This window comes from Eutrema salsugineum, unplaced genomic scaffold (assembly GCF_000478725.1).
Source record: "Eutrema salsugineum unplaced genomic scaffold, Eutsalg1_0 scaffold_5, whole genome shotgun sequence".
NCBI classification, from domain to species: domain Eukaryota; kingdom Viridiplantae; phylum Streptophyta; class Magnoliopsida; order Brassicales; family Brassicaceae; genus Eutrema; species Eutrema salsugineum.
The window spans coordinates 4,090,448-4,108,513 of record NW_006256612.1 but is presented as its reverse complement, the minus strand read 5'-3'; the positions used below and the strand labels follow the sequence as shown (position 1 = coordinate 4,108,513).

The 18,066-nt window shown below is 34.0% G+C and overlaps 4 protein-coding genes across 7 annotated transcripts; 2 read left to right on the top strand and 2 right to left on the bottom strand.

Moving 5' to 3' along the window:
- Positions 1 to 481: 481 nt before the first annotated feature.
- On the bottom strand, positions 482 to 1,181 carry LOC18992019 (putative protein TPRXL). The gene has a single exon (XM_006415365.2). It carries the CDS (start codon positions 1,079 to 1,081, stop codon positions 482 to 484), a length of 600 nt encoding a protein of 199 aa, XP_006415428.1. The 5' UTR covers positions 1,082 to 1,181.
- Positions 1,182 to 1,230: 49 nt separating this feature from the next.
- On the bottom strand, positions 1,231 to 5,037 carry LOC18992018. 4 transcript variants are annotated; one of them, XM_006415364.2, is made up of 13 exons: positions 4,755 to 5,037; positions 3,978 to 4,305; positions 3,520 to 3,848; positions 3,342 to 3,434; positions 3,167 to 3,257; positions 2,952 to 3,045; positions 2,773 to 2,870; positions 2,624 to 2,693; positions 2,436 to 2,533; positions 2,241 to 2,357; positions 2,073 to 2,149; positions 1,944 to 1,988; positions 1,231 to 1,853 (listed from the first exon to the last, which is right to left on the bottom strand). In XM_006415364.2, exons 2-13 carry the CDS (start codon positions 4,218 to 4,220, stop codon positions 1,373 to 1,375), a joined length of 1,836 nt encoding a protein of 611 aa, XP_006415427.1. In that variant the 5' UTR covers positions 4,221 to 4,305; positions 4,755 to 5,037; the 3' UTR covers positions 1,231 to 1,372. The 4 variants fall into 4 exon arrangements, with proteins under 4 accessions (XP_006415427.1, XP_024008448.1, XP_024008447.1 ...); XM_024152680.1 differs by having other exon boundaries at positions 3,978 to 4,227; positions 4,755 to 5,017; XM_024152679.1 differs by lacking the exon at positions 4,755 to 5,037 and adding an exon at positions 4,423 to 4,540.
- An 8,332-nt stretch (positions 5,038 to 13,369) lies between these two features.
- Positions 13,370 to 15,727, top strand: LOC18992017 (berberine bridge enzyme-like 13). The gene is made up of 3 exons (XM_006415363.2): positions 13,370 to 13,888; positions 14,457 to 14,943; positions 15,074 to 15,727. Exons 1-3 carry the CDS (start codon positions 13,392 to 13,394, stop codon positions 15,692 to 15,694), a joined length of 1,605 nt encoding a protein of 534 aa, XP_006415426.1. The 5' UTR covers positions 13,370 to 13,391; the 3' UTR covers positions 15,695 to 15,727.
- A 737-nt stretch (positions 15,728 to 16,464) lies between these two features.
- Positions 16,465 to 17,709, top strand: LOC18992016 (F-box protein At1g30790). The gene has a single exon (XM_006415362.1). The coding sequence runs from the start codon at positions 16,465 to 16,467 to the stop codon at positions 17,707 to 17,709; it is 1,245 nt and encodes a 414-aa protein (XP_006415425.1).
- Positions 17,710 to 18,066: the final 357 nt, after the last annotated feature.

Genomic DNA, 18,066 nt, shown 5'->3' with positions numbered 1-18,066 from the left:
TGAGAACCGATTTAAGATAGAGAATAGTTTGTAAGGAATGGTTAACATCTATGTACGAGTTTTAAATGAGTGAGCATATTACTGTAACATGTAGAAAAGAAAGGGTGCATTTTTTCTTGATACAAGTACAACACTGAAGAAAAACCACTTGTCTTAAATTAAAGTTTCAAAACTAAGTTGTGATAAAATTTCTGACTTGAAGTTAAAACTGTATTAAATGTTCGTTTCACTTTGTTTCATATACTCCATAATTCCATATACCGGATAACCGAAAACCAAATTAAATCTTAACCACACCTGGACATAAAACCGGAACACTTATCAAATTACAAAAAGAAAAAGATTTCAGTAATTAATTATACACATCACACACTCTTAAACTATAGAATTCAAGACAGAAAAAAACGAGTTATAAAACAAATATAATGAAAAGTTGTAAACCAAACTATTCAAAAGCTCCATATGATGTATAAGTTTCGGTTCAGTTCCTCTCTGTACCGTGCAATGCTAGGAGAAGAGCAATCCAGATAAAGACAATCTTTGTAATGGAGACCTCTAGCTTCGAATTTCCATTAAGAAATGGAACACCGTTTCCCGAGAGACCGTTCTGGTTGAGTCGATTCCCAAATGGCTGATTGAGACCAGAATTAGAAGAAGAAGCAGAAGAAATTGGTTGGTTGAATCCAGTTGATGATGGTTGACTAAACCCGGTTAATGGTTGGTTTAGACCGGTTAAAGGTTGGTTTACAGAAGAAGAAGAGGAAGATGGTTGATCAAGAATCGGTTGGCTGAGTCCAGTTGATGATGGCTGATTTAATCCGGTTAATGGCTGATTAAATCCGGTTATAGGCTGGTTTACAAAAGAAGAAGAAGAAGTAGATGGCTGACCAAGAATTGGTTGGTTCTGGCTCTCAATCGGAAGACCTTGTGGCTTTGTTGGTGAGTTGATGACTTCTCCTGTTGGTTCTAATGGTGTGGCCAATTGGGTTTGTGGAGCAGCCTCTGAAGAAAATGAAACCAGAAGGCATAGAAGAATGATTGTGAGCATCCTCTTTTGGATTTCGGCCAATTTCATGTCCATTTTTTGAGATTTTCTAGTGCATCTTCCGATTTACTAAACACTAGATCTTATAGATAGACAAAACTGGAGTTGTTAGCTTCATTAACTGGGGTTGTCTGAGGAGTTGATGGAGAAAAAGAAAAGCAGTTGACCAGAAACACAAATCCAACTGAACCAACCAATAGTGTCTTTATTTTATTCCAACTATTATATAACTGTTATATGCTTATGCTGTGTTATATACAAAAAATGATAGAATCTATATAAATACAGAAGAACGGATCAAAAAACCGGTTCTCAAACCGCCGCGAGCTAAGCCTGTCGGAAAGCGAAATCCAAACCATCAAGAACATCCAAATCACTAGAAGAATTCTCACCAGAAAGATCAACTTTTGGAGAATTTCCTGTACTTCTGCTCAATGCCCAGATCTTGATTCCTTTCTTGTTCTTCTTCAAGCCGATGAACTCTTGACTCTTGCTTAGATTAGGACCAAATCTTATGCTTTGGACACTGTCCAACAACAACCTGTCTTCAAGAGAGAGTTGGTTTTTATAGGTGAAGTCAGGAGAGAGAGCTAGTTGCGTCTTGGAGATGTTGTTGGGTTGAGAGCCATGATTGGTTTCTGGAGACTTAACGCCGTGAACTCGTTTCTTTGTTGACTTCATTAGTCGATGAAGCCATACAACGAGCTCAAGTACATATGAGTCAACTTTCGGTTTATCTGCGTGATGAAGTGTCTGAAGTCGTGTTGGATTCCCGTTGCTCTCGCCTTTTCCCTTGCCAAACTCTATCCTACTTTCCACAATTCCAATTCGGAGTTTTAGATCAGATTCAAGACTCAAGATTCAACATTCCAGTTGTTAGAGAGGGAGAGAGACTTACCTTGAATTCGCCCACTCGCCCACCCATCCGAAGCCTTGATGTGCCCTTCGGAAATCGATAAAAAGATATGAAATAAACGCACAAGGAGGAACATGTTGAACAAATAATGGTGGTGAAGGAAAAGCTTACTTGGTGGTGTTTGTGGCGAATGGGACAAGCCATTGAAGCGAATTCTCCATTTCAGCTTTGATCTCAGATATTGAAAGCTGCAGAAAAACACAAGTTAGGCAACAAAAGAAGCAGAACCAAACAATGCATGCCGGCATAATAGAGAAACAGAGCATTGTTTGGACAAACCTCTTCCTCATGATCAAGAGTTTGTAGCCGAGGCCGAAGAGATGTCTTGACGGTATCAGGTAATGCATTGTAAAGCGTGTCCCTTACATTAGGAGGAAGTGATGAAGGTCGAGAAGCCTAGAAATTTCAAGGAGATCAGTTTCAACCAGAGAATATATATATCAGAATAAGAGTGGTGAGAATCTGGAAGCTTACAATACTATCGATTTGTTGGATTAGATTAGCATAGTGTAAGGAAAGACCAGCTTCACCTAATCGTTCTCTTCCCTGCTTCCCTCCATTGTCTTTTAGACCTATCGTTGATTAAGACCATGATAGTTGAGATTTGGTTTTCCAAAAATAGGGTAATAATCAGAGGGATCAGAAGTACAAAGAATCATTACCGTTGTTGCCAAATACTTCCACAATCGTTTGACGTACGTAGCAAACCACATCTACAAGCTTCTCAATTATCTGCATCAGAAAAAATATTGTAGTAACTGACATATATATACACCACATACTAAGACACAGCAATTCAATAATCACTTGCCTCTCCTAGATTACGGGACCAGAGCGACTTCTTCTGTAAGCTCCTCACGAGTTTCCTCTGTTGTTTTAGTTCATTTTGTAAGATGATGATACTCTCTCCTACATGTAGGAAAAGAAAATGAAATCGTGAGTCCTAAAATAAGCCAGGGATGATCAAATAAAGAGCGATTTGAGATCAACCTCTACGAGGGAGGTTTAAAGACTCTACTTCTGCGAGCTTTCTCTTGTAATCTTGTTCAAACCTATCCAAAGCTTGCAACTCGTGATATAATTCCTGATAAAGCCAAAGCAAGTTAGCTTCAAATCCCCCGTAGAAAAAAAATGACAGCTCATTGCAACTTCAGCATGGAAATAGATCATGTAAGAGTTTTGAAGTGAAGAAAAACAAAACGTACAGAAGTGAATCGGGCAAGAGTGACGAGCTCTTGCATCCTTGCCTCTGCCTCATCTTTGAGCAGTTTATGCTGTGAGTTCTCTGTGTCAAGCCTGAAACGTTATAGACCCGTGTACAATGAAAATCCACTGGCATGCGAGTAACTAAAAAAACATTGCACATGGACTTGCACTTACTTTTGAAAATATCGATCAAGATTGTGCCACTGTATATCTTTGCACATATTGCCAAATCTGACCACCTCTCCAGAGAAAAGATCAAGTTCCTCTCTAAAAGAAAGATTCATGATTTAAGAACAAAAAAATGAACCAAAGAAAAAAACGATTGGGGATACATTAAAAAAATTAAGCAAACCTTTTGTCAGAAGCAGCAAGAATTTGCAACTCTTTGGTGTCCGTAGAAACCAACTTCTTAACTCCCTTGGAACGCAACATATCCTTCTTCATGAGCTTGAGATTCTCTTCAGACAGAGATTGCATCAAAGCAGCACCTTTGGCTATCGTGTTGGCCACTTCGAAGGCCAATATAGTGACTTTGCCACCACGAGACGATGTAACACCCGAGTGAAACCCGTTGCCTGGGTTCATACCAGACATGCTGCTCCCTAGCGTGTCCAGAACTTCCACCGCCTTCTCTAGCCCCATAACCCCAGCTCGTCCTAGAAACGAGTTCCTCTGCATAATCTGTCGAAAAACAAAATCAGAAACCAAAATATCCATCAACAAACGATTCATGTGTCCTTAGAGAAATTGCACGTGATCAAACATGTAAAAACAGCTCTAAAAAGCTTTTGAAAGAACAAAAAAAAGAACCTTGGTAGATTCTGTCCTTAATGGAGGCACCGGCCCGAGTTCACCGGAAAAGTTAGAGGATTTCTCATTAGGCTTGGAACTTTTGCGCCTTGAGCTTTCGTAATTGTCTGAATAATACGAATCAGAGGTTTTTCTTCTTCTCATGGACTTGATTTTACCAGACATCCCTCTTGTCTTATCATCATCGGTGGATCTCAACTTCTTATCACCATCTTTGAAACCATGAGAACAAACACCTCCCATCTGTCTTCTGCAACAAGTAATCGAAACCTCTCAGGGAAAAAACGCAACTCTTGAGGATTGAAATCGTAATCAGAATAATCAAAACCTGAGAGAAATCAAGAATTGCAACTACGGTGGGAACAAGAAGGAGGACTTGGTAAAATAGGAGACGGGATTTGAAAGTGATCAAAGTCAAAACTCAGGAAGAGTTTTTATTATATACCTCCATTCACAAGCTAAGAAGGAAGCACCGTGGAATCAATGGCTCCTTTTATTTTGTTGACTTATCATTTTTCTAGAGAAGTCAGAGACACGACTATTCTCACTTTCTTTTTGCCATTTTTTAAAAATTTGTTGTTTATCGAAAGAGAAGACCAGAGTTGAAGATATCTCGCCGTCCTTTTTCGTACATGAACAGTGACGTGCTTAGATTATTAATTTTTTTCAGCAATCTTCCGTTGAATTTTTCGAATTTTGCCGATGAGAAATCTAATCCCATTGATTTGATATTTTTCAAGTCTATTGAAGAAGAAGAAGGAGAGAAGACATGCTTACTTGTTGAGACGCGGCGGTAAAAAACAGGAGGAAAATTCCGGCGCCGGAAAAGTAACCACCGCGGTGGCGATCGGGAAATTCTGGTTCTTATTTTCTGTTGCTGAACACTCCGGCTTATTCCCTTGAAAACCGGAAAAATCTCGGAGAATTCACGGTTTGTTGGACGTTTCGGCATCGATAGATAGTTCGTTCTCTTTCGCTTTTTACTGGATTTGAAATGTTTGATCTGTGATCTTTTTACTTGTTTAGTTTACTGATTTGCCTGAAGAAGATGAGCTCGGATCGTCGCAGGGGTGTGTAAATGTGGAAGATCAGTGTTTAAGTCATTAAGAGGTGAAATGTATGTGGTCCAAATTGATAAAATGGGCCACTTTAGGCCCATCTATTTAGAGCCATTTGTGATGGTTCGAATTTAAAATTTGTCTTTTGGGTTTGTTGATTATTTCAGTCCCGACCTGTGATCTAACAACAATTTATTACAACAAAAGTAGTTAAAATGGCATATACAGTATTACACAAAGTATATTAAAATGTCATATATTTCTACAGAGAAAACAACATATACTACTCAACTAGTTAAATGGCATGAGTAAAATCGTCCAAAACTTTCACTTGATAAATTGGAGCTCCACATAGGAAAAAAATTGTGCTAAAAGGTGATTTAATCCATTTTACTACTTTGAAAAAGAAAAAAAATCCATTTCTAATATTATTTTCCTAATTGTTATTTTTTATATAGTGGCATCTAAGAGCAACCTCAATCATGAACTCTTCATGAAGTTCATCAGATTTTTTGTATTCATTTAATTTTGAGAAATGGAAAATTTACAATCCTATCAAATTATTTCTTTTAATAGTGATTCCCATCAAAGAGAGAGATTGTCGCAGAAAAGAGAGAGCTTGTCACATAAAGCAAAATTTTTAATAGAAAATGGACGAGAAAAATCAGTTGTTGGGAAGACGGTGGTTTACAGAAATGGTAACTAAGCTATATATGCCTTTAAGTTCATGTCTCTACTTGGTCAACATTTCAATTTAAAGCTTTACTATGCTATATAGTTAGGACATCTATACTAGATTCTTATGTAGTACCATGTAATTTTCATATCAATATTAATTATTGACTGACAACAAAGTAACTGGTCATAATAATCACACAAAATTCCAATTACAAACATCTGTCAGCGTAAAAATAGATGGAAGTAATATTGTAGTTTGCTGCTCCATGTTGTCTAAGAAATTGTCCCTTCATAAATGTTTATATAAATCGTTATTTACAGATGCGGCATTCAGAACAAAAGTTAATTATGTGCTCGAGAGTATTAAACTGTTATTTAGAATTAACCATAGTCTTGGTAAACGTTTGACTTCTAATTGGTCCATGACAAAAATGTATCCAATGACTTATTGGTTTTACAAATTTCAAGGTAATGAGAAGTACTATTAAAGAAAATTGGTTTCACGTTCTTAAGATTAAGCAGGTTTCCTGAACTGAAATTCAAAAAAAAATATTTGTTATCTTTTTAATTAGGATAAAATCACAAAAAAAAAATATTTTTAAATGATTGTGCAGTCTTTTTTTTTACTATAGTGTAAGACTAGATAGACTCTTTGGAAAGGATATTAAGGATATAAAGAAACATAAAAAGGGATTGAAAGTACATTTATTGCTTTCTTCAGATCATGATGATTTATATGATCATATCAAATCATCTATAAATTTAATATTATATTTTTTTTTTCTCTTGAAACTACAGTTAAATGTTATCCAGAAGAGATATTTTATAGCAGAATGTAATAAATTATAGATAATTATAGATATAGACTACTTGTGTGGGTGCTTACTGCTTGGGCGTGCAGCGTGCGAGTGTTAAGTTTAGTATTTTGTACCTTTATGGCTAAACTATCATGCCAACTTGGTTAATTAAATGGTTAATAATATATCTTTTTCTTCCAATTAAAACACTAGAGAATTTTGAAATCGCAGAAGAAAAACAATAACTATATGACTAGCATCCAAAGTTCAATCCATGTGAAATTCCCAACCAATTGTTTATACACGTCCTGTTTCCCTTGTTCTATTGGTCGACATCTAATGTTGATTTTTTTATTTGTTGAATATGATTCGACTTTGCAATATTCAGCTGGTACTTAAATCGACAGATTAAATTGGAATTGACCCGATCCAACCATACATATGTCACACAGAAAGTGCTATAACATCTAATTACTTCTGGTATCTTGTGGCAAGCATTATCTACGAGAACGTGACTAATAGTGGATCATGACATATTTAGTAATTAGTATGTCTATCGACTCTTGTAAATAACAGTATAATACAAGAAAAAAAAAATATGTAATCTGGAGTTCAAACTTAAAAACCCTTACGTACAGAGAATTTAATTTAACACATACGAAAAACTGATATGATTTTTTTTTTTTTTGAGTCGTTATGTATTCTTGTTACATCAAGAAGAATATAAGATTTGCATGCGGATCCTGTGCCGGTTGGTGAAACTAGATAATTATATAATAGATTTATGGACTTGAGTTTGATGGAAGGTTGTTCGGTGCCTGACTATATATATATAAAGAACGACTCTACTGACCCGTACATATTCATGAAGTACTGGTTACTTAAAATTAATTTTAAATCAAAATTTAAACTATGTTTAAAATCATATGTTCTTTGACATGATTTCACTTCATTGTGATAAAGGTATTATGATTTTGTAACATAATATACGAAAAATTTACTATATAATATATGAAATATATTATTTCTTATATTAAACATTATATGCTTCATTGTTTATTTACTATAATTTATCCGAATTGAAGAAATGAAGCATTTGAGATTTTTGAATGGATCTTTCCATCTGGGTGCATGTAGTCTGCATCATCACATGCATATCTATTTCACCGAGTCGTTTTTCAAAACAATGTCTAGATCATTAAGCTTTTTTTAGGGTTGGAGCTAGTCTAATAAGAAATTATTTTGATATTAAATTTATCGCTTATTTTTTTAAAAAAATAATCACTGGGTGGTCATAGGTTTTGTTTTCTCAAATAGCCAATGTACTACTAGTCGGATTTATTTTAAATTAAACATATTTAATAAAAACATATATATTATTATATCGTTGCTTTTTCAGAAAGAACAACAAAAATTTATCTGTATACGCATACGCAACGCATAAGACCATAAATGTGTCTCTCGCTCTGTAAATATTTATAAATACTAAATAAACCCACGCATAAGACCACCCACCAAAAGTTGGACGCGCATCAATTGAAGATATTGAAGGTGTAAAAAACTGACGTAGTTGATTTGTTTTTGAGCTTTTGAGTGCTTTCTCTATATGCGCATTAACCGGCGCAATCTCTCAATGTACACATTGAACAAATACAAAAATCAATTCAATTTTTTTTTTTTTTTTTTTTTTTTAACTTAACTTCATTATATTAAACCGAATCAACCCCACAGAAATACAGCACGTCAAAAGCAGATCAACAAAAAGGGATCTGTGTTAGCCTATCCAAAAAATTATACCTAGGCAGTTAAGACTGAAAGTTAGTGAATTCAAAATTAATATCATACTAATATATAATGTTTAATAGCACCTAAATTCCAAAAGTAAATCTACTTACGTGGGTCGATCCTGTAAGCAGTTAGAGCATCAACAACAACGGTGATACTTAGCCCATTTTGCATCGATGCTTAGCCAAAAAAAAATGAAAAAAGTAATTAAAATGAATAAGCGATGCTTATTTGAGACCCATAAGCATCGATGCTTATTGAATTTAATAATATTTAATAGCTAAGCATCCCAAAATCAGTTGCTCCATTGCTGATGCTCTTAGATTGTACGTTCTTGACACCATACCATCAATCTTAAATTTGTGTGTTTGCTATGATTTTGACGTATCTAAAACAAGAAGTTTGTTTTGTGGTAAAAAGTTTCTTATCGATCGGTTAATATATCGATTCTTCCCATCTTACGAATTTTAACGATTTTAGGTTTTTGTTTTGCTATTGGAGACAAGTGAGAATTTTCAAACCTATTTAAATGAAATTAGTTGACTTATTTTGTACTTTTGTTTTTTTCAAATCATTTCCCCAAATTTTCTTCAATTGAGAAGAAGAATTGTCGGCAGAGTTGTTTTTTTTTTCAACACAAAAGAATTAGTTGCTTTTTTTTTTTTGACAATCAGTACATGGGGTTTCTTCGAAAATAAAACACCAATTAAAGAATATGAAATATTTATTCCCAAGCAGAGCTACTGATTCTTTCACTTAATGAAGAGCACAAACTTAAAATGGTGGATGCCCGTAAGGCTACTTGGTGGTGGATGCCCATAATTAGTTCCCTTAATTATGTCATATCGGCTACCTTAAAAGTTGATAAGACATAATTAACAAAGACTCCGAGTTATGATTGCATTTGCATTCTCTCTCTCTCGTCTTTGAAGTGTTGTAATTAAAATCCTTATTAAATGTCATATATTAGCAGCTAATTTTTAAATCAAATTCGAAGTCAATCTATTATTTTTTTCAACTTCTTCTAACCATTGGTAATGCTTTCTACTTACAGGCATTCTTACCAAAGCAAAATTCCACATAATATACTAGTTACGTACGTTTTCAGTTTTAAGTTGATTTTTTTAGGTCAAGTGGATTCACTAGTTGGGTAAAAATACTACTTGGACTCTTGGAGACATGTTTGTTCTTTTTCTATTAATAAGTGTGATTATGTCAAAAAATTACAAAACTGGCATTTGGAAGTAAATATGCGCCACTTTTGCCATTGCATAGTTAGTATTAAACAATGTTTTTAGTGCCAAGTTGTTGCTTTTAGTCAGTAGCCCCCTTCGAAACTACAAAAGTAAAACCGAAATCTACAGGATGTAAACATAAGGGATTTTGGGGAATCTCCTCAAATTTAAAGGGTGTTGAAAAAATTGAGGCTTATTTACAGGTCAAATTTGTTGACTTCTACAGTGGCTACGTATTCACAAACATATTCAAGCTTTGAGTATGGAGGTTTCAGTAATGGATTATATTATAGTAAATCATCAACCATTCTTTAACAAAAAAAATCATCAACCATTTTTCTATTTCTAGAAATACACATTTTTTTATGGATTTCAAGAAAATAACAGGGAAAATATATAACTAAATTTATATTTATATTCATTTTATATATTACATCTTAAATTTCAACACATATATAACAGAATCATGAACGTTGTGAGCAACTCCAACAAGACGGCAAAACGCCAAATTTTGTATGAAAATCGCTCCAACCGAACGGTATATGAGATGATATATTTTTGTTTTTGCCGTTTCATGAACAGTACCACACCATATTTGGTGTAACACTGTTCATCACAGTAAATATTAAAATATTATTATTTTCAGTTATTTTATTAAATAATATAATTAGTTTGTTGTTTATTCATTGATTAAATCTGTAACTAAAAATAAATATGATATTAATATTTTTGTATAAATCATTTTAGTGATACAAAAATTTAATTATAACATAATATTTTTTCCCTCAAATAAGAATATTTTAAATATATACTTTCTTTTTATTATTAATTACAAACAACACTTATTATTTTTAAATTTACAAATTATACACAAATATTTACTTGTTAGTTTTGATTTTTGGCTTTATGGATATGTTCTACTAAATGTTTTAATGGCTTTATAGAAGAAATTTAATATACCACACTATCTTTTTGTGTTAACTTTAATTTTTTTCAAAAATATAATTTTAGTTAGATAATTTAAATATTTGCTTGTTAATTTTGACTTTTGGCTTTATGTATATGTTGTACTAAATATTTTAATAGTTTTAAAGAAGAACTTTAATATATCATTCTATTTATTTGTCTTAATTTTATTTTTTTTTGTTAAAATATAATTTTGATTACATAATTTAAATATTTGCTTGTTAGTTTTGATTTTTGGTTTTATGGATATGTTGTACTAAACATTTTAGTAGTTTTATATAGAAGAACTTTGATATAACATGTTTTGATATAAAACTTTATAAGAAATTTTATAAACCCATATAAATAATCTTATAAACCATTATAAGAAATCTTATAAATCTTTTTAAATAGTATTGATCAACACTTTTTAAAAAAAAAGAAATTTTAAATATAATAATATAATAATAGAGAATATTTTTTTAGTGTGAAATATAGTGTTATGGTTGGAGATAACACCAAATTTATTGTTATTTTACACTAAATTTACCGTTTGGGTTGGAGATGCTTTTAACCCTGAAAAAAAAAGAGAACTACCTTGTATTTTAATATGTTTATTGTAAATGGTAGTTAGAAATAAACATTCAAATGCAACGTCGATTATAATTCTTTTGTTGTTAATATATAGAATTCACAACAATCTAGTTCTCTAACTTTTCTTCAATCACTAATGTCAAATACAAAGCGCATCAATAAATTTGATTATAAGCTAAGTTCAATATTATATAGAACAATTGTTTTAGTGTTTTTTTTTCTAGACAACTTATTCTGTATAATAATGAAATATCTAAAAACTAGTTGACGATTTTTTTATGAGAATCTTCCTATATAAATTTTATTATACATCCGCACCATCAATCGGGCTAATAGCTAGTTGTATAGATAAGTCTGATGCTTAATTATATGTTTAGATGTTGCTCAAGGAAGTTGTACAGAAAAGTTTGTCAGCTCAACAGAAGCTTTAGCAATCCGCTCTGCCTTGGATTACACTTTGGAACTTGGCTTCCAAAATCTCAGTTTGAAATCGGATTCAAAGGACCTCGAACACGCCATCAATTCTGGCGAGCAGCTCATGGAGATCTACGGAATCCTCCATGATCTAAAATATCTATCTTCTCTATTTGCTTTCATTTCATTTTCGCATATCCATAAAAGGGAAAATATGTTTGTTAATAGTCTCGCAAAGGCTTCCTTGAGGAACCTCTGTTCTCATGTTGTGTAAGACTTTAAATTTCTGTTAATGAAAGGTTGTTTAAAAAAAGAGTAAAAGTACATATCTCAACGTCATTGACAACGATTTTTATGTATCATCTAGTTCTAAGGATTTGTAAAACTTTATACTAGCTAACAAATATCTATTTTGAGAAACCAAGAGATAGTGGTCCAATAACATACAGATTTCGACTGATAAAACTATTTCTATGGATTATGTAAGTATTCCTTCCATTTTGCAGTTCTTCTAGTGTTAACTCTATTTGGCCACTGTAAAAATATTAAAACTATTAGATGACAAAAAATCTGTATTTCTTTCAGATTTAGATATTAATATGGATTTTATCTTGAGACTTGCCGGCTGTAAAAGTCAAATTCCACTTATAATTTTGTGTGTATTTTAAATGAAATATGACAAAAAAATATTTAATTGACAAAAGGTTTCAAAATAACCCACATACAGCATTAACAACAATTATCATATATGTACGGTATATCTTTGATTGAAAATCTCGTTGGAGAAAAGTAAAGATATTAAACTTGCTCAATGTAAATTATGTAATGTATCATCAAAGAGTCCCTGGTTGACATGATATTTGCGTATGTAACTTACTTAGTACATCTCTCTAAGATGTATGAATCAAATCTGTTATAAAGTAGATATCTAATAATTTTGACGGTCAAAAGGAGAGATACAATATATTATATTATATTGATACAAGAATAAATTGAAGAAAATGGATTCAACTTTTGAGCCACAATTACTGGAGATGGTGGTGTCAGTATCTTTGAAATTATGAAGAAATTCATGTTTCCCTACAAAGTTAAAACCCACAAATTATGACCTACTTTCAAACACCATATCACTCTCCGTAAACTTGGGTCATAATCAATTAGCATAATAACAAATTATACATCAACATATTTCAAACACCATATCTCTCCCCATAAACTATACATTAGCTTAAAAACAAATTATACATCAACAAATTTCGTTTGATATTATTATTTTTGTCATCGTGGAAATGAATTTTTGTAGAACTGCTTATATCAATAATGAATGTTTCAGATTCGGTTAGCAACCTGCTCTTATTGTTGGGCTAAGAATTATAAAAAAAAAATAATCTGAGTATAGAAATTAGTTATGATTTTCTGTGAACCCTTCACAAGGCAGGAAAAGGCATGTTACGTTATAATACACATTAATAATTTCATACGCAGATATCTTAATTCACGCAGATATGCATTCTGTAAAATAGAAATAAAATCATTGTTATTTCTTATAATTTTTCTAATTCTATTAGATGCATAAATATGATCACAATAACGAATTCTAAAATCAGCATATGTCTGAGCAAAAACGATCTGACTAAAAAAATCATGATGGAAATGTTAAAAGGATAAACACCAATTCCAAAAAGGCTATAAACTACTAAACAATAAAATATTAGCCCTAATGATTCCGATATTGTAAAGAACTGATTAACACTATACACTATACAAGAGTCAAAGAAGCATGACGTAATTGTTACATCAACTTGACGTATAAAACCACGTCCCTCTCCCTATATAAAACCCAACACATACATATGAAACTCCTCAAGCAAACTTAAAAAGTCTCATAGCTGCAAACAAGAACAAGAAATGGTGTTTACGATAATACCAAACGCAAACGCGTTTCTCGTAACGCTACTATTACTAGCACTTTCTTCCATTCCACTTTCTTCTTCCACAATCCAACAAGACTTCGTCATGTGTCTCGTCGACAACTCCGACGCTTCGTTCCCGATGGACTCGTCGTTCTTCACTAACGACCTAAACGCATCTTCCTTTAAACTAGCGTTAGAAACGTCTGCTCAGAATCTCCGTTACTTGATGCCCTCGAATCCAAAGCCGGAGTTCATTTTCGAGCCGCTTTACGAGACGCACGTTCAAGCCGCCGTTTTTTGCGCCAAGAAACTGCGGCTACATTTGCGGTTAAGAAGCGGTGGTCATGACTACGAAGGCCTCTCTTACGTCTCCGAGATGGAAACGGCGTTTGTGATCGTCGATTTGTCGAAGCTTAGACACATCAACGTTGATTTGGAAAGTAACACCGCGTGGGTTCACGCGGGTGCTTCTATTGGAGAGGTTTATTACAGGTAACTAATTTCTTACGCCAAGGATTATACCATTTTTCTTTTTTGATGATAGAATCATATGTTATAATCTTTTAATCTATTGCGTCTTCATAACGATATTTATTCACAAAAGCATAAAATTTGGTTTCTTTGGGGATACCTGATTGGCTGAATTCTTTTATAAAAATATTATTTTTTAAAACAAAAATTAAAGCCATGGAAGAAAACTCTCGATTGTCGTGAGTTTTCACACTAAAAGTTAAAAGTTTTAAATTCGCGACTTTTTTTTTGGTAAACTATGTCACACAGAACCAAGCAGACCACAGATAACGCGGTTAATCAAATATAAATTTCGATTAGCTCATTGAAATATTCCCATTTTCGGTTAAACGGGCTGGTTTATTCCATTTTGGTTCTTAATATCGGATATCTTCATAACAATATGTGGTCTTTGGGTTAGGACTAGAGTTTAGGAACTGATTTTATAACAAAACTTCAAAACCGAAACCAATTTATTAAAGAAACCGAATAATGTTAACATGTGGTTCTTATACGGTTCTTAATCGGTTTATTTTTTCACGGTTTAAAGGATTCAAGAGAAAAGCAAGATCCATGGTTTTCCGGCGGGTTTATGCACCAGCCTAGGAATCGGCGGGCACATAATCGGCGGAGCTTACGGTTCGATGATGCGTAAGTTCGGTCTCGGAGCCGATAACGTCCTCGACGCCAGAATCGTGAACGCTGACGGCAAAATCCTGAATCGCGCGGCGATGGGAGAAGACGTTTTCTGGGCGATTCGCGGCGGTGGCGGAGGAAGCTTCGGCGTTATCCTCGCCTGGAAAATAAAGCTCGTTCCCGTGCCGGAGATCGTTACGGTGTTCACCGTCACGAGGACGCTGGAGCAAGACGGGACTAAGGTTTTGCACACGTGGCAACAAGTCGCCGACAAGCTCGACGATGATCTCTTTATCCGCGTGATTATTCAGCCGGCGAGCAAAACGGCAAAGAGCAAAGAGAGAACTATCTCGACTTCGTACCAAGGCCAATTTCTCGGAGACGCGAATCGGTTATTGCAGGTAATGTGATCAAAATCATGTAAAATTAAAGGTCTATATTGTAATTTATGAAAGTTTGGTTTATAGCGAATTAAGGAAGGAAGTTTCTGATTATTACATTTTCAACCTTGTTTTTTTTTTTTGTTGACAGGTGATGCAGAGGAGTTTCCCACAGCTTGGACTAACGAAGAAGGACTGTTTAGAGACAAGCTGGATCAAATCAGTGATGTACATTGCTGGTTATCCGAGCACCGCGCCATCGGAAGCTCTACTCGATGGGAAATCCTTGTTCAAGAATTACTTCAAAGCCAAGTCAGACTATGTGGAAGAGCCAATTCCAATAGAAGGATTAGAAGGGCTATGGAAAAAGCTTTTAGAAGAGGATTCACCATTGACTATATGGAACCCTTACGGTGGAATGATGGCGAGAATCCCTGAGACAGAAACACCTTTCCCACATAGGAGTGGCACATTGTTCAAGATCCAATGGCTGACTTTGTGGCAAGACGGGAAAGCGAGCGAGGCAAAGCATATGGAGTGGATGAGGGAAATGTATAGTTACATGGAGCAGTATGTATCGAAAAACCCGAGATCTGCATATGTGAACTATAGAGATCTTGATTTGGGGACGAATGGTAAAGGGAGTGATGCAAGAGAATGGGGGAATAAGTACTTCAAGGGAAATTTCGAGAGGTTGGTGAAGGTTAAAGCTAAGTTTGATCCTGAGAATTTCTTCAGACATGAACAAAGTATTCCTACAGAACTTGAGTGAAATTTTGAGTTAAACAATAATAAGAGTGTATGGTTTGGGATTTGTCTTAGGAAAGACTTTTGTTACTTGTGTCTTTGTGTATCAATATAAACTTGTAATTCAAAATCGTTATCCAATCGAATTTCATCTTGCTTGGTAAACAGAGGAAGTGGTAAATTCGCTTACGCCTAACCAAACAGAGCACTCCCTAAAACTTTGATAGGAGCATACAAAATCGTGTTGTTTTAAAACAAATTGATAGGATATTACACATAATTATCTAAAGCATATATTGTATATTTCCATTTTATCTAGGAGTAATCCTTGTATTATAACCACTATTTTCATATGAATATAGAAGACTGATTGGTGTTATAAAAAAAGGACAAATAAATAACGTCTAGTTTGCTGATTTCGAATAAATCATTAATGAATTCGATGTTTCCATTTCTGTTTTTCTTATTGATCATTAGTTTATTCAAGATAACTCCACTAAGAAATATTGTTGGGGAAAAAGAAATTAAGAACATTTGTTTAATTGTGACAAAAATGGAAATTTTGTTTACTTTTCCATGGATAAGACTTAAGTGATAAATCATTAAACGGGAACTTCTTGTATTGTTGGACTGACGTAAATATCAACAAACCGACTTAATCAGTTTCCTCTTTTTTTTTTTAATCAGTTTCCTATTCCGCTACGGTTTGATATTAATTTTCATATATATATAGGTGCCTAAACCACATATGTACATAGAAATCTGTGGAAGTTTATACTCACCTCCTTGTCCACCATGAAAAGCGAGGAGCAAGTACATAACAATAACGATTCCAAAAACGGTCCAAGTCTCAAAGATCCGATACCTTTTGATCTAACAGTGGAGATTCTCACTAGATTGCCCGTAAAATCTCTTTTGAAGTTTCAATATGTTTCGAAGACGTGGTGTTCCATCATCCGAAGCAAAGATTTCATTAATTCGTCGGTCTACATGCGCTCAACGCCGCCAACATCACGGCTTCTAATCTCTTTCAAAAACGGTCAATTAACCCGTAAAAATGCTGAAAAGCGTTTGTTCTTCTTTACTTCTTCACAAGAGCAAGATCATGAATCTTCTTCTTTGGTAGCAAACTTGGAAACGACAATGGCTTCCATGGACGCGTATTTCCACCCACGGTGCGCTTCCGTCAATGGTTTTATCTGCCTTTCTCATAAAGGTCGGTTCATGGTATGTAACCCTAGCACAAGACAAGTTATAACCTTGCCCGAAATAGCGGGTAATGATATGAAGTCTGCTTATAAATACTTGGGATACGATCCGGTTAATGATCAATATAAAGCAATGTGTAAGATTGCTTCAAGTTCTGAGGAAGATCAAGAGCACGTAGTTTTAACACTTGGATGTGACAAGAAACCTTCGTGGAGACATATTGAAGGCGTTAACAAGAGTTATCACCCTTTAACAAAGGGAATATGCATCAATGGGTTTGTGTATTATGGCGCTATTACTCCAACACAATATAAGAAAAATGATCGAGTGATTGTGTGTTTTGATGTTAGATCAGAGAGGCAAAGATTTATCAACCTACCTTCAACGGACAACATACATTGGGACTCTACTTCAACTTTGATAGACTACAAAGGAAACTTGGCTAATGTTAATATTGTCCGCTCGCGTGGTGAGACAAGTTTTAACTTTGATTTTTGGGTATTACGAGATGCCAAGGAACATGAATGGTCGATGAGAAGCTTTTCGTTTCGGAGATGTTGGTGGGATTATTTAGGAGAAACTTCAATATTGTCTTTTCAAGGCACCAACAAGATGGGAGAGATTATTCTCGCCCCAAAGTTTTTGCCACGTTCCGTTCGACCTTTTAACATTCTCTACTTCAATGTAGAAAGCAATATATTTAAGGAGGTTAAAGTAGAAGGAGTTGCAGATGATGAAGAATTTAGACGTCGATATGGAATTGGGAACAATGATAATTGCCACCTATATATCTCACCGGAAGAACATGGAGCAAATTTTACGTTTTTATAATGTGCTTCTTCTTTTTTTTGCCCCATTCAATGGTCGATCTATGTAGAATTATTAAGCATGATTTGGAGCTTTGGTTTTTTTTTTTTTTGTAATTTCCTTTTCAAATAAATGTTGATTTTTTTTAATCTGATATTGTGTACAAGCCAACGATTAGAATTAATAAACTTACTATAGAGTCAAATATTTTCCAACTAGAGAATTTGTAACTTGGTTTTATTATTTACTTGAATCATACTACATCAGATTTTGTTTTCAATTATTATAATTGATACAAAAACTTAAAAATATAAATTTTAACCATCAGGTTTCAATTCTTGAGAATTGAGATTTCAATGAGTTTCCTCATGTGTTTATGGA

What these genes read in the sequence shown, in the direction of transcription:
- LOC18992019 (XM_006415365.2), bottom strand. Translation starts at nt 1,081, where the DNA reads ATGGACATGAAATTGGCCGAAATCCAAAAGAGGATGCTCACAATCATT.
- LOC18992018 (XM_006415364.2), bottom strand. Translation starts at nt 4,220, where the DNA reads ATGGGAGGTGTTTGTTCTCATGGTTTCAAAGATGGTGATAAGAAGTTG. An exon ending in TAAGGACAGAATCTACCAAG is followed by an intron (nt 3,849 to 3,977) that starts GTTCTTTTTTTT and finishes GTTTTTCGACAG; the next exon opens with ATTATGCAGAGGAACTCGTT. An exon ending in GGCGAGTGGGCGAATTCAAG is followed by an intron (nt 1,854 to 1,943) that starts GTAAGTCTCTCT and finishes TGTGGAAAGTAG; the next exon opens with GATAGAGTTTGGCAAGGGAA.
- LOC18992017 (XM_006415363.2), top strand. Translation starts at nt 13,392, where the DNA reads ATGGTGTTTACGATAATACCAAACGCAAACGCGTTTCTCGTAACGCTA. An exon ending in ATTGGAGAGGTTTATTACAG is followed by an intron (nt 13,889 to 14,456) that starts GTAACTAATTTC and finishes CACGGTTTAAAG; the next exon opens with GATTCAAGAGAAAAGCAAGA. An exon ending in ACGCGAATCGGTTATTGCAG is followed by an intron (nt 14,944 to 15,073) that starts GTAATGTGATCA and finishes TTTTGTTGACAG; the next exon opens with GTGATGCAGAGGAGTTTCCC.
- LOC18992016 (XM_006415362.1), top strand. Translation starts at nt 16,465, where the DNA reads ATGAAAAGCGAGGAGCAAGTACATAACAATAACGATTCCAAAAACGGT.